The sequence below is a fragment of the Ceratotherium simum genome, chromosome 27 (genome assembly GCF_057802395.1).
Source record: "Ceratotherium simum simum isolate JZ-2026a chromosome 27, ASM5780239v1, whole genome shotgun sequence".
Classification (NCBI taxonomy): Eukaryota; Metazoa; Chordata; class Mammalia; order Perissodactyla; family Rhinocerotidae; genus Ceratotherium; species Ceratotherium simum.
Genome location: NC_141926.1, coordinates 11,398,752 through 11,412,073, shown reverse-complemented (window position 1 = coordinate 11,412,073; position 13,322 = coordinate 11,398,752). Strand labels below are relative to the sequence as shown.

General features: G+C 48.7%; 1 protein-coding gene across 1 annotated transcript in view; it reads left to right on the top strand.

The window, feature by feature from the left end:
* CLIC6 (CLIC family member 6) overlaps positions 1 to 13,322 on the top strand; it is a 43,990-nt gene that overhangs the window by 22,206 nt on the left and 8,462 nt on the right. Inside the window, exons 2-4 of the mRNA XM_004429700.3 lie at positions 11,441 to 11,550; positions 12,040 to 12,165; positions 12,812 to 12,918. Coding sequence (XP_004429757.1) covers positions 11,441 to 11,550; positions 12,040 to 12,165; positions 12,812 to 12,918 — 343 coding nt within the window. The remainder of the gene's footprint in view (positions 1 to 11,440; positions 11,551 to 12,039; positions 12,166 to 12,811; positions 12,919 to 13,322) is intronic.

The following is a 13,322-nucleotide window of genomic DNA, read 5'->3' as shown; positions in this document are numbered from 1 at the left end:
TGGCAAATGAGAGGAGTGGCACCATGCAGGAAGTTTCTAGGAGTAGGCTAATGTTACTGCTTCAGAGGTTGTCCCTCTGCAGGGCTGATGAGTGGTTGATCCACTGAACCATCTTGGGTAAAGTTTAGGATTCCTATAGGGGTCATCAGCTGTGTTAGTTTCCTATTGCTGGTGTAACAAATCACCACAAACTTGGTGACTTAAAACAATGCAGATTTATTATTTTACAGTTCTATTGGTTAGAAGCTTGACGCAGGTTTCACTGGGCTAAAATTAAGGCATCCGCAGGCCTCCATTCCTCTCTGGAGGCTCTAGGGGGGAATCTATGTCTTTGCCTTTCCCAGCTTCTAGAGGCCACCTGCATTCCTTGGCTCACGGCCCCCTTCCTCCATCTTCACAGCCAGCAACGTTCGTATGTATCTCTGACCACTGTTCCCTAGTCAAATCTTTCCTGACCACAACGGGGAGAGGTTCTCACTTTTAAGGACACGTGTAATTGACATGTCGGCCCACCTGATAATCCAGGATGTCCCCACATCTCAAATCCATGACCTTGATCACATTTGCAAAGTCCTTTTTTGCCATATTCCCAAGTTCTGAGTATGAGGATGTGCACATCTTTGAGGGGACTTTATTCTGCCAAGCAAATAGTCTTAAGCTTGTTCTTTCCCATTCGGCCGTTGTCACCCCAGGCCATGGCCAGAATGAGTTGTGGTCAAGGGTAGACCTACTTGGAAAGTCAGTTGGTGGTTGTTTTCTGGCTGCTTCTGAGATTGCCCCACTGGTCCTTAACCGATGCTGTCTCAGACTCTGAAATGATAAGAGTAAGTCTGAAAAGTCCTTTTCCTACAGCAGGAAACGGTCTTTCCTGCTCAGTGCTCCCTGGGTGCTGTTATTGAGAGCTCTTCTTGGCCAAGTTCAGGCATTTGGCTTTACCTGCCTTAAAAAAATTCCAGACCCAAATTCTTTTAGCCACATGACATGGGACGTGCTACATGGGCTGTGATGGACTGGATTAGAGCAGATTTGACAGGATCTTTTGAGGGACACCTTGGCCCTGCCTGCTGTGCTGGAAGAAGAGGTGGGACCATCTGCTCGGCTTTACAGGACCCCCGAGTTTCTGCAGGTGGATGCCAGCCCTGCATGGGGGTGGGCAGCTCTGATGTTAATCAGACAGAAGCACTGTTTGCATCCAGGTATGGGGATGGGGGATGCAATGTCAAACTCATTGTCACCTTGAGTTCTAGCAGAAGTTTCCTAGAGAGGGAACAGAATAGGTAGCACACAGCCAGAGGCCCCCCAGCCCACTTCACCACCAAAGTTGTCCCCATGACTGTCAAGTGTCCCAACCACTGTTTGTCCTTGGCACTCTTCACTTCCTTCTGGTACATGTTCTCCTATTATTATGGATTCCTGCATGCCACCTCCAATCCTTACCGAAAAGGGGCGGGGCAACACAAACCAACAGACAACTCAACCAGTGCCCTGTACTCTGAGGAGGGGCCCTGCTGGACCCTGAGCCCCCTCCCTTTGGATATAGGCCCGTGTCCAGAGTGGGATGAAGAGGGTGGACTGCAGCCGACTCCTGGGTTCAAATCCTGCTGTGTGACCTTGGGCAAGTCACTCTCCATCTCTGTGTCTCAGTTTTCTCACCTGTAAATGGAGACAGTAACAGTACCTGTGTCTAAGAGGGTTGCTGTCAGGATTAATTGAGTTAATATAAGTAATGTGTTTAGAACAGTGAGTAGAAAGGGTAAAATCTATGTGTTAGTTGCTGTCATCATCATCATCATCATTTCACAACATAGCCATCTTGCTCATAATGACATTTGTAAAAGACAGATCTGGAATCTGTGATCTTCCTAAGGCCTCGGGTGAATTATTTTTAGAAGATGCATCTAATTCTGTGTCCTCTTTTTGTGTGTGTGTGAGGAAGATCAGCCCTGAGCTAACATCCGTTGCCAATCCTCCTCTTTTTTGCTGAGGAAGATTGGCCCTGGGCCAACATCCGTGGCCATCTTCCTCCACTTTATATGGGACGCTGCCACAGTATGGATTGACAAGCAGTGCGTCGGTGCGTGCCCGGGATCCTAACCTGTGAATCCCGGGCCGCCGAAGTAGAGTGCAGGAACTTAACCACTATGCCACCAGGCCGGCCCCTGTGTCTTCTTTTTGGAATGAGAGGTGGGAGCTAACTTTCAAGGTGATCGATGCGGATCTTCCCTTCCCAGAATCCCACAGACGGGGCAGACGCTCAGGGGCGCCAGGCTTCTCACCAGCTGCTGCTAACGTGGGGGATACCTGCAAGGTTGTCCTATTTCACTGGGACAGAGATTCTTGCTCTTTTTTTTTTTAATCCCATGGGTAATCTGGAGGATCAAAGAGAAATTGTGGCCTTTGTCGAGAGCGATTTAGGGATTTAAGAACAAGGAGGTCCTGGTCTCTGGCCTGTTTGTGCAGTGAGCTTTGGTCTGGAGAGCGTCACACCCAGAGAGGGGCCCTTCTGGGGTACATTTGCCACCGGATCTGGAACACGGATTTGAACTGCTGCTCTTTCCTGATGGTGGCCCAATAGCTGGAGGGGAAAGGCTGTTCCCGTGTTAGCTGGTGCTGCAGAACTTGGGGAGTCTGCTGGGCTCGTCGTAAATTCCCGCCTCGTTCCTCTACCCTGCAGGCTCAGCCTTGTTTGTCTGTTCTCCTCCCAGGGACCTGATAGTTCATCTGCTCAGCATTCAAGGTATCAACAACCTAGTCTGATTGATCCTTTACATTAATCTGTGCCAAAGCTCTGGGGAAGGCAGATTACCGCCGGGTAACCTATGAGGATATTAATAATGCTCTTCCCCCCAAAAAATAAGGCTCTCATCTGGGCAGACGGTAGAGTGGCCAACCATCCCATCTTGCCTGGAACTTATTGTGGGGGACACGGGATTTCCATTTTTAAAATCAGGACAGTCCTGGGCAAACCAGGTCACCTAGCGATTGTCATGTTGGGTGGGTGGAGAAAGGAGTCCAATGACAGGCAGGCTGGGGAGATATTTGGGGACAGATAAGGCTGGGCCTGCTGATGTTCTCCTCGGGGAGAAAGTGTGGTTTCCTTGTCTTTAAAGGAGCTCCGCATGATGAGGAATTTCCTAGAACTTTTGAGGACAGTGGCCATTTGCTCCACGACGTGAGTTTTATGGCGTGACTTCGGTGGGCCTGGCCCTGTGCTGTGGATGCTGTCAAGGCAGCGGGAAGAGAATGAACATGTCACAGGCCCTTCAAGGGAACAGTTGATCACCTCTTCTGTACAGAAGGCTGACATGGTCCACCCTGAAGGAATGTAACCGACAGGAAATAATTAGTCAACAATTTGGTGCTAAACCAGGCAGAGCAGATTATATTGTAAGCAGAATTCAGAAACGGGAGAAAGAGATGCTGCCCAGAGAGTCATAGGAGGGGAGGTAGAGAGGGAGAACTGACCTGCCAGACCTGAAGGAGGAGCAAGATGGCAGCAGGGGGATGAGAGGTATTTCAGGAGAGTGACGGGGGACAGATAAGGACACAGTGGTTGGCCTGAGAGAGGACAGCATCTGAGGAGAGTAACTGGCTTGACTGGCATGTATGGGAAAGGGGAAAGGAAAGGAAAGAAGGAGGGAAGGATAGAAGGAAGGAGGGAAGAAAGGAAGGAAGAAAGGAGGGAGGAAGGAAGGGAGGAAGGAGGGAGGGAAGGAAGGAAGGAGGGAAGAAGGGAAGGAAGGAAGGAAGGAAGAAAGGGAGGAAGAAAGGGAGGAAAGAAGGAGGGAAGGAAGGAAGGAGGGCAGGAGGGAGGGAAGAAGGAAGGAGGGCAGGAGGGAGGGAAGAAGGAAGGAGGGAGGGAAGGAAGGAAGGAGGGAAGGAAGGAGGGAAGGAAGGAGGGCAGGAGGGAAGGAAGGAGGGCAGGAGGGAGGGCAGGAGGGAGGGAAGTAGGGCAGGAGGGAGGGAGGGAGGGCAGGAGGGCAGGAGGGAGGGAAGGAGGGCAGGAGGGAGGGAGGGAGGGCAGGAGGGAGGGAGGGAAGGAGGGAAAGAGGGAGGGAGGGAAGGAGGGAAAGAGGGAGGGAGGGAGGGCAGGAGGGAGGGAAAGGAGGGAGGGAGGGAGGGAAGGAGGAAGGGAAGGAGGGCAGGAAGGAGGGAAGGAGTGCAGGAGGGAGGGCAGGAGGGAGGGAAGGAGGGCAGGAGGGAGGGAAGGAGGGAAGGAAGGGGGGCAGGAGGGAGGGAAGGAGGGGAGGAGGGAGGGAGGGAAGGAAGGAAGGAGGGAAGGGAATAGGACACCTTATAGGAGTTTGAGAGGATGAATCCCATAGTGTCTGTACATGATTTGGAACCATACTTGAAATCAGAGCAGGCGTTCAATTCTTGTGCGCTAAGATCAGTTTTGAAAAATCACCGTAGAAATTTCCGATTTTGGAGAATATTCCTTCAAAAACATTCTTCAAAACAAGGAAGGGATGGGTTAGTTTGTTTCTCCCCCAATTTGTTATAATAACCTTTCTTCATGTGGATCTGTGATTCTGGCGTGTTGAACTTCAAATCCTGATGGGGGAGTGGTTGCCACCTTCTCCCATTCCATGGAGTTCACTCTCCACCACGGGATGGTGGAAAAAGGCAGCCGGCAACTGCTCAGGTTCCCTTAGTGCCAACTCCAAGAGTCGGAAAGATCAGCTTCTTGACTTGTACAAGCAGAGGCCTTCGGTGTCATTTCTTCACAAGAAAGCAGATCCCCTGGGCTTGTCAGCCTTGCAGTTGGTCAAGGTGCACCCAACTCTCCCCATGTTCTTTCCTCTGGATCTTTCCCCAAAAGGTTGGTGTAACTCCCAGACACCAACGCCAGGCCAGGGCCCTGCTGTTTTGCCTCCTGGCTGAAGATCTGTTTGCTTTTGCAATTAAGAAAACGACTTCGGTTCTTAATTTCCACTTGGAATGAATATCGGAGACATTACTTTTTGAGAAAAAAAAAAATCAGTGGTTCTTTAAGGGCTATACCGTTTGGCATGAAAATCACACTAATTGAGCCTTGTTAAAAAGTACTCTAAATTCCATAATTGTTTGGGTGTGCTCAGGTTTGGAAGAGTCACGATGATGATGTTGATGGTGATAATGACAATAGTAGCTGCCTTTATTGGGGGCCGAGGAGACTCAGGTCTATCGCACTGGGATCCTGCAAGGCGCAGGTATCTTTATTCCGGTTTTTCAAATGGGGAAGCTGTTTCTTGGGCACATGAATTGCCCAAGGCCACACCATTAGTGGTGGGCCACAGTTCCCACCGGTCTCCCTGGCTCCAAGGCTTGCACCCATTCCCCTGTTACCATAGGGACTCCTGGTGCTGCCCCAAAGTGGAAACTTCAGCTTATCAGGCAAAAGGAAAGTATTGTACATTTTTTTAACTTACAGAATTATTCAAAATCAGGAAGTCTCAGATCTATTTAAATATTGCGTTTTAAGTCACACCATTAGACCTAGAAGCTTGGGGAAGACTTGGCTGCCCATGACTCAGGCCCTCTCTGTCTCCCTCTCCCTTTCTCTGTCTCTCTAGTCCACCTTCTGTTCTCGTCCCTGTGTCACTCTCTGTGGGTGATCTCTTAGTATTGAGAGTTTGTGAGCTTCTGAAGGGGAAAAGTCCGTGGACATTGGCCCAGAAAAGAAAGCTGTAAGGCACTTTCTGAAGGGACCCAGGCTCCAGATGAATCAGAGCAGTTGGACTCAGGCCCCCAGGCATTTTTTGAGTGTTTGCTTTGTGCCAGGAACTCTGCCAGGGCCTGTGGGAGCCGCCCAGATAAATGAAGACAGTCTGTGACTCCCGACACCCACGTTTCAGGGGTTAGAGAGATCCCAGCTCTCCCACCTGCTTCCATGTGGCAGCAAGAAGAAACCCAGTAGGATGTCCCCAACCCTTCCCACAAAGCCTTCTCCCTGCGTTGAGACAATTTGCATGGCCCGACCTGCTTCAGGTGGCAGGCCCTGACGGTGGGCGCAGGCTGGGCAGCGTGGCGAGCAGTAACTGTTCCCACATTGCTCTGTTACCAGACCAGCTGTCCCACATGCCATGGTTGATAACCCTCAGGTCCTCGCATGCCACGAGAGGTGTTCATCAATCTCCGGAGTCAGTTGTACATGCAATAAAGGGAAGGGAGCCCCGGCCTCTGTGGACAAGTCCAGGGAAAACAACGGGGCAGGGAGGACTGACTGTTGGGCTTGAAGGCCAAGATCCTTGTGCTTGGCTGTGCAGTGCATGACCAATTACCAGGCTCCAAAGCATGTGAGGCCATCGTGCTTTCCGCAAAGGGCATGGGAGGAATTCAGGGAAATCTGTAGGTGGGACCCGGAGGGAGGCGTCGTCTCCCATCTGGTTGGCTGTAACTGTTTCTCTCTGGCCATGTCTTGTCCAGCCTTCTGCTGGGCCAGCTGCCAACAGAGGAGAGTCCTGGCTGGCCCTTTTGACCACATTGTTCTTCTTGGAGGAGAACTGATTCTGGTGGCCGCCCATGGCCTCCCACATCAAACTCTGCCTTCTGACTCTTGCCTTCTCTGGTCAGCTACTGTTTTTATGCAGCCTAAAGTCCCTCCAGAACATTAGAAATGGAACGGCCCATCATTACTCACTGATTTTCTCCATGTCCCTGTGATGGAGCCAATTGAATTAGCCGTTTGCCTCCAGATCCCTCCTGGTTTTCTGCAGAGGCTGGAATACTTCCCTGCACACAGGATACACATCTGGCCTCCTTGGTTGAAAGCCAGTTATCAGAAAAGGGACAGTTAGAATATTACTGATTTATTTCCTCTTCTTTTATCTTCCTCCACCCCCCCCCCCAAATTGTTTTTCATTACATTTGGTTAGAGTAGGGAAAAGTGCTTACTTTACAGATTGTGTTTACCATTTAGGCCCATATGGAATTCTCTAGAAGGTATTGCCTAGAAGGTGGGAAATCAAGGTGGTGGGTGTGTGACCTGCTCTGGTGGGAAAGAGAGGGTGGGGTGCTGGGGAGCCACCGAGACTATCTTGAGGGGGTCATCACCTTGTTGTCAGGTCTGGACTAGGGTGCCAGTGGTCCATTTGATCCTTCAAAGGCAGTGGTGGGACTGGAATCATTTTAGGTAGGAAGGTAGGGGAGTGGGTGGTGCCCCTTACATGTAACTCCAGCCCAGCGTTGGAGAGGTCATTTGCCTAAAGTAAAAAGCACTGAAAGGAAAATTAAAAAAAATATTTTCCCCGCCAATTCTGAATGGAGGTAAGTGCAAAGTAGGTGGGAGAAGCCCTAATTTGAGTAGGGCCTGTGGTAAAGAGGAACTGCTGACCTTTGTAATTTGGACCCTCACACCTTGGGGGGGGCCCTCTGTGAGGGGGAGGTGGGCACGAGCCAGGACCCAGCAGAATTACCAGCGTTCTCAAATGCCGCAGCTGGTCTCAGCTGCAAACGGAATTTCTCAGAACCTGTCAGATGCATTAATGTTTTTCTTTTGAGACTTACCATCGTAGGCGCTCAAAAAAAGTTGAATTTGAAAGGCAGACATACAATTCTGGGTTATCCCGGTGCCTGGGTCTTCGCTGGAAACAAAACGCACTCTGATCTCTCGCACTGCCTAATTTGATTTTATCAGAAATGTATACACACAGAAATTTCCCCTGTAGGCTGAGAGCCCTGCTGAGAAATTTTAGCCCAGAGTGTAATTAGCCCGAGAGAGTTAGCAGCATTGGAAAATAAAACCTCATATGGTAAAATGTCCCAATTACGGCGATGGTGTCAGTTATTCACTCCTAATATCTGTGTATTTATCTCATCATCTTGTCTGGTTAACGAATGCGACCAAGACAATCCTCTCCCACTGTTGCTCAGTAATGGGCCATGGACGTGGCGTATCTTTGCCTTATTTTTGCTGGCACGTCCTAGCACTGAGGCACATTAGAGTAATAAAATTAGGCAGCATGGCATCCTCGTCCCTCCCACCACGTTCCCGTAACCCCCTCATTTACAACAGGTCAAGACAGAAAAAAATTGTTTCAGAGCAATTTAAGATGAGGCAACACGGGATATGTAAATCCTGTTTCATTGGCAGTTGCCTTAGCTACTTAATTCTTCCAAAATGCCTAACAGCCTCAGTCCACCAGGCGTGCTGGGTTGGAACAACTCCATTTTAAGGCCACAGGGTGGAAAATGTACAGTCGCAGCCTTCATCACTATCTTCCAAGCTGTGGGCCCTGGGGCCCCGCAGACCATTGTCCCACCCTTCCGGCCACATGTTTTGTCCCAGCTGCAGTTCCAGGAAGGAGCCTGTTAAGAAGTTCACGTTTTGACAGAGTTGGATGACAAAGGCAGTTTTTATTTTTTGAGAAACCTATCGCTCCTACCCCATTTATTTCTCCTAAAGAGATAGCTGCCAGGATGTAGGAAACGGCGAGAACAATTTCAAGGGAAAACATAGGCTTGAGTTTGATTGAGACTGTTGAAGATACAGAGCAAGACAGAGAGACCTGGGCAAGAGAATTATGCTCCAGGAGGTGCGCAGAAAGCGGCCGGTTGCAGAGGCCGGTCCCAGACACTGGGCTCTTTGTGAAGGTGAGCTTCCTCGAGACGCCCAGCGACGGCAGAGGGCGCGGGGGCTCAGCGGGGATTTGCAGCATTCAGAATGAGTTATAACAGGATTCCCAAGGTCGGGGAGACAAGGGAGGAAGAGAAAGAAAACAATTGCCCCACTCTGCACAACTTATCTCAGACTTTACTGTGCTTAGAGGAACTACTATAAAAATAAGAGGTTTAAAAGCTGTGGAACAAGTCAGGACTGGCCAAAGTATGTGGCTTTGTGTCCCTGTGCCTTCGTCTCCCCCTCTCACCTTTTCTCGGCTTGGCTCTGCCCAAACCTGCAGGAGTTAAGAAAGCACTGTAATTTCACAGCCTCACAAGCAGCGGGCCGCTGGGAGTTTTATAGAACTCAGCTCTGCTCTCCTTGCTCCGGAACGGAGTGAGGAGGAGACGGGGCAGCCTTCCAAATGGCCATGACCCTGAGGTGGGGAATGGCCTCAGGTGGCCAAGGGGGCGCTATGTCAGGGCCCATTGGATGCATGGGTCCTAACTGTCCATCTCCTCACCCCTCAAGTCCTAGCAACTTCAGGCTCTAGCCCCTCCCCTCTAGTAGGTGGACAGTCAGTGAGTGAATGCTGCAGGGAGGAAGGTTGAGCTAGAGGGGTTGCAAGCGCGTGAAGCAAGCACCTAGAGCTTAGGGGACTCCGAATGCAGTTGTCTGAGTCTATTGGTGCCTCAGTGTGTGCATTAAGTCCACCCATTATCTTCATGGGCCCTTGACCACCAACATCAATCACCTTAGGGCACCATGTTAAAAATCCACCCCCCCATGCCAGACCCACTGGATCTGACTCTCTGTATTTTATTTTTGAATTAAATATTTTTACTTTCTTTTCTTTCGTATTGGAATAAAATGTGCAGTAAAGTACCCAAACCTTAAGACTTTGTCAGTTGAATATACCTGTGTAACCACCACCCAGATCAAGATATAGAATATTTCTACCTCCCTCCCATCTTTCCCAGACAATACCCAGCTTCCAGAGGCAACTGCTATTCTGACTCTCATCACATAGGGAATTTTGCCTGCATTTGAACTTCACCTACATTGAGTTATACAGGACTCATCTGAGTCTAGTTTCTTTCTTTCAACATTATGTATGTTGAGAGTCATCCACATTGTTGCTTATGGTAATAGCTAATTCTTTTCCATTGTGGTGTAGCATCCTATCATATGAATGTCCTAGTCTTATTTATTCATCCTACTCTTGATGGTATCTGGGTTGTTTCCAGGCTTTGGCTATTATACTAAAACTACTAAGAACTTTCGTATAAGTGTCTTTTGTGCCCATAAACACTCATTTCTGTTGGGAATGGAATTGCTGTGTCATAGGGTAAATGCAGATCTAGCTGTGGTAGATAACCGCCAAAGAGTTTCCCGAAGTAGTTGTACCCGTTTGCACTCTGATCAGCTATGAATGGCAATTCAGTTGCTCCGGATTCGTGTCCACACTTGGTATTGTCAGATCCTTTCACCGTAGCCATTCTGGTAGGCGTGTAGTGGTATCTCTTTGTGGTTTTAATTTGCGTTGCCCTGCTGGCTAATGATGTTAAGAACATTTTCCTGTGCTTATTGTTCATTTGGATTTCGCCTTTTGTGAAGAGGCTGATCAAGTCTTTTTAAAATTGGGTTGTGGGTCTCTTATCCTCTTAATTTGTAGGGACATCTTGTTATTAACAACCTCTCTGGGTGACTTAAGAACACTAACGTCAGAGAACCAACTCTCTGAAGTACTCCTTAAGTTGTCCAGTTTTCTTGAGGCATCTTTTTTCCTTTCTTCAATTTGCAAACTAGCAGCTTACTTTCTGCCTTGTGTCCTTCTGTTATTCGGGTCATAGATACAGTGCTTTCCCCTCAACTTTCTTTTGACTACATCTGGCAGAAATGGACTTCATGGATTAAATATGGCTGCCTTTTGGTCATCGAAGGCTGGCTGAGTGTGGCGCTTGAGGTCTGGAAATGTGAGGAGCGTGTCCAGGCCACTTCTTTGCCTTTCCAGCAGCATTTTATTTGCACTGTAACCTTACCAGCCTTGTGTGGAGTGGAGAAAGGCGGGAAGACAAAGAAGAGATTCGGAACATCCTAGGAGTCGCAAAGCCCCACATCTGCCTACTCTTCTCTAACACCTGCCTTTCTCCTCCGCCAGGAGCCCACAAGAAGGAGGACATGTGTTCCGTATGTTTCTATGCTTGTGTTTGAGGTGTGTGTGTAGGGGACCTGCTTTGTGTCATCAGAGAGGAACTGTTTCATATCCTTCCACCCTCGACACCAACTGTGCAATAATCTACCTTCTAAGTACAGATGCTCCCCATCTTTCTGCCACCCCATGACTCAGATGAGGGGATACAAAAGTTTTGTAATGTCCAGGGATCGTTCTGTAGACGAGCAGAGCAGAGACCATTCAGGATGGTGTCCCGGTGGGAGAGTCTGCTGGTCTGTTTTTAAGCATGATCATCCTGGGAAGAGACGTGTGTTGCTTCTGGAGAGGATCACAAGATAGAGGGAAGGAAAGAACATGTGTTTTTTCTTTGCTTTGGGGAGCAAAGGGTGTTCCCTGCTGCCGCTCTGCTCTTTCCCTCTGTGAACTGCTACTCAGAGGCCCAACGTGGCAGGAAGTGGTGAGGTGGTAGGAAGGGAGAAAGAAAATGCTCAGTGCAGTGCATGTGTGTCCTCTCTCTCCCTCCCCCCACCTCCAATTTGACATAGAGGCTGAGTGAAATGGCCTTAGAAGGATATTTACAGCATCACGACCGTTAACGAAAATTTATAATGATTTTGTGTGCATGCGTTGCGGAATATAATGGTGAGACTGGCTCTGATAAAGATTTCTTTTTCCATTTGTAGGCTGGTTGTGATGGTGAGAGTATTGGAAATTGCCCATTTTCTCAGCGTCTCTTTATGATTCTCTGGCTAAAGGGCGTTATATTTAATGTGACAACAGTGGACTTGAAAAGGTAAGACAAAGTTTCTGCATTATTGAAATAACTGTACTCTATTCCCTATACACACACACACACACCGCCCCATACATGATATCATGGCATGTCCATCCACAGTCAGGACCCTGAATTGAAGCCTGAGGGTGGGCCTGAGTGTGGGCCAAACAGTAATTATGGGATCGGATCAGACGTGATCAGGAAGGAGCAGAGTTGGGAGTGCCGTAAGGAACCTGCTCTCCCAGTTATTGATCAATTGTGAACCTCTTGAAAGCCTGTCTGAGCAGCACTTCTGGCTGATAACCCTGGAGAGAGTTAACTATTTCACCTCCATTTCCAGAAAAAGGGCTAGATTTTCATTGCCAGTGAGACGTTTTGTTAACCCACAACCTCCTTTGAAATACTCGAGGGTTGTTTCTCTTAAATTGTGGAGGATGTGGCTAAGCTTTGGAAATGAGCTCAAACACTGGCGGCTGCCTATAAACACCGCTGTTCACTCCCACCCAGGAAACCCGCGGACCTGCAGAACCTGGCGCCCGGAACAAACCCTCCTTTTATGACTTTTGATGGAGAAGTCAAGACGGATGTGAATAAGATCGAGGAGTTCTTAGAGGAGAAATTAGCTCCCCCAAGGTACGTCTCATCAAAACGGCATTCACAACTTGGTTGTCACTTTCCCCCTTCACAGAGAGTGCTAAAGCTCTCGGCTTTGTGGGTTTGGATTTCTGTGGCCATGGTATTTGCTTCATAACTGTACCGTGGTGTGCCACAGAAAACACAGAGCGAGATCAGAAACCTTGAGTTACGGTGGCTGGATTTCTTTGCTCTGCACCTGCAGGTTGGTAATTAGGGTTTGACAGCAGGAAGTGGGGAAGAGGTTGGTTGGTGTTGTGTGGGTTGGTTGGTGTTGCGTGGGTTGGTCATTTCTTAGGTACATACACTGCTGGAAGGTAAGGACTGTGTGCTAAGGTGCAACGTCACAGGGTGCTAGATCTGGAAAAGAACCTTCTGGTCCATCACCTTCATTTTAGTAGAGAGAGAACGAAGACTAGGGAGGCCAGATGGGGCCCTGTGTCCCAGGATGAGAATAATCAGTCCCAGACTTTCCTTCAGACTATGCTGCTCCCAACCTTGAAGATAAAAAGATTAGGAGGATATTAAAGGGAAACTTTCATTTTTATATCCACTGAGAGAAAGACGTTCGCCACCCCCCCCACCATTGTATTGTCCTAACTCACACATTGCTTATCTGTGATACTTCAGTTTTGCATTTTTCAAGGTACCCTAAGCTGGGAACCCAACACCCTGACTCTAACTCTGCGGGAAACGATGTGTTTGCCAAATTCTCAGCGTTTATAAAAAACACCAAGAAGGATGCACATGAGAGTGAGTAGCTCCCATCTTCCGGTTTTCTATTTGCAATGTGGACCTCCACTTGGCCCCTGGTGTGCCTTCTTGTAAGATCCTGGGAATTCTGACTCATTTCACAGTGGGGAGGGACCTGTGTCTAGAAATAAGGAAAAAGTACCTCCAACTTTGAATCTGCATATGGGTTTCAAGACATTGAGTGCTTCTTCTTGCGGTTGGGAGCCCAGAAAATGACTTTTTTTTTTTTTCCTGGGAAAGATTTGCCCTGAGCTAACATCCGTTGCTAATCTTCCTCTGTCTTTTTTTCTTTTCCTCCCCAAAGCCCCACTACATTGTTATATATTCTAGTTGTAGGTCCTTCTAGTTCTTCTATGTGAGCCACTGCCACAGCATGGCTACTGACAGACAAGTGGTGTGGTTCT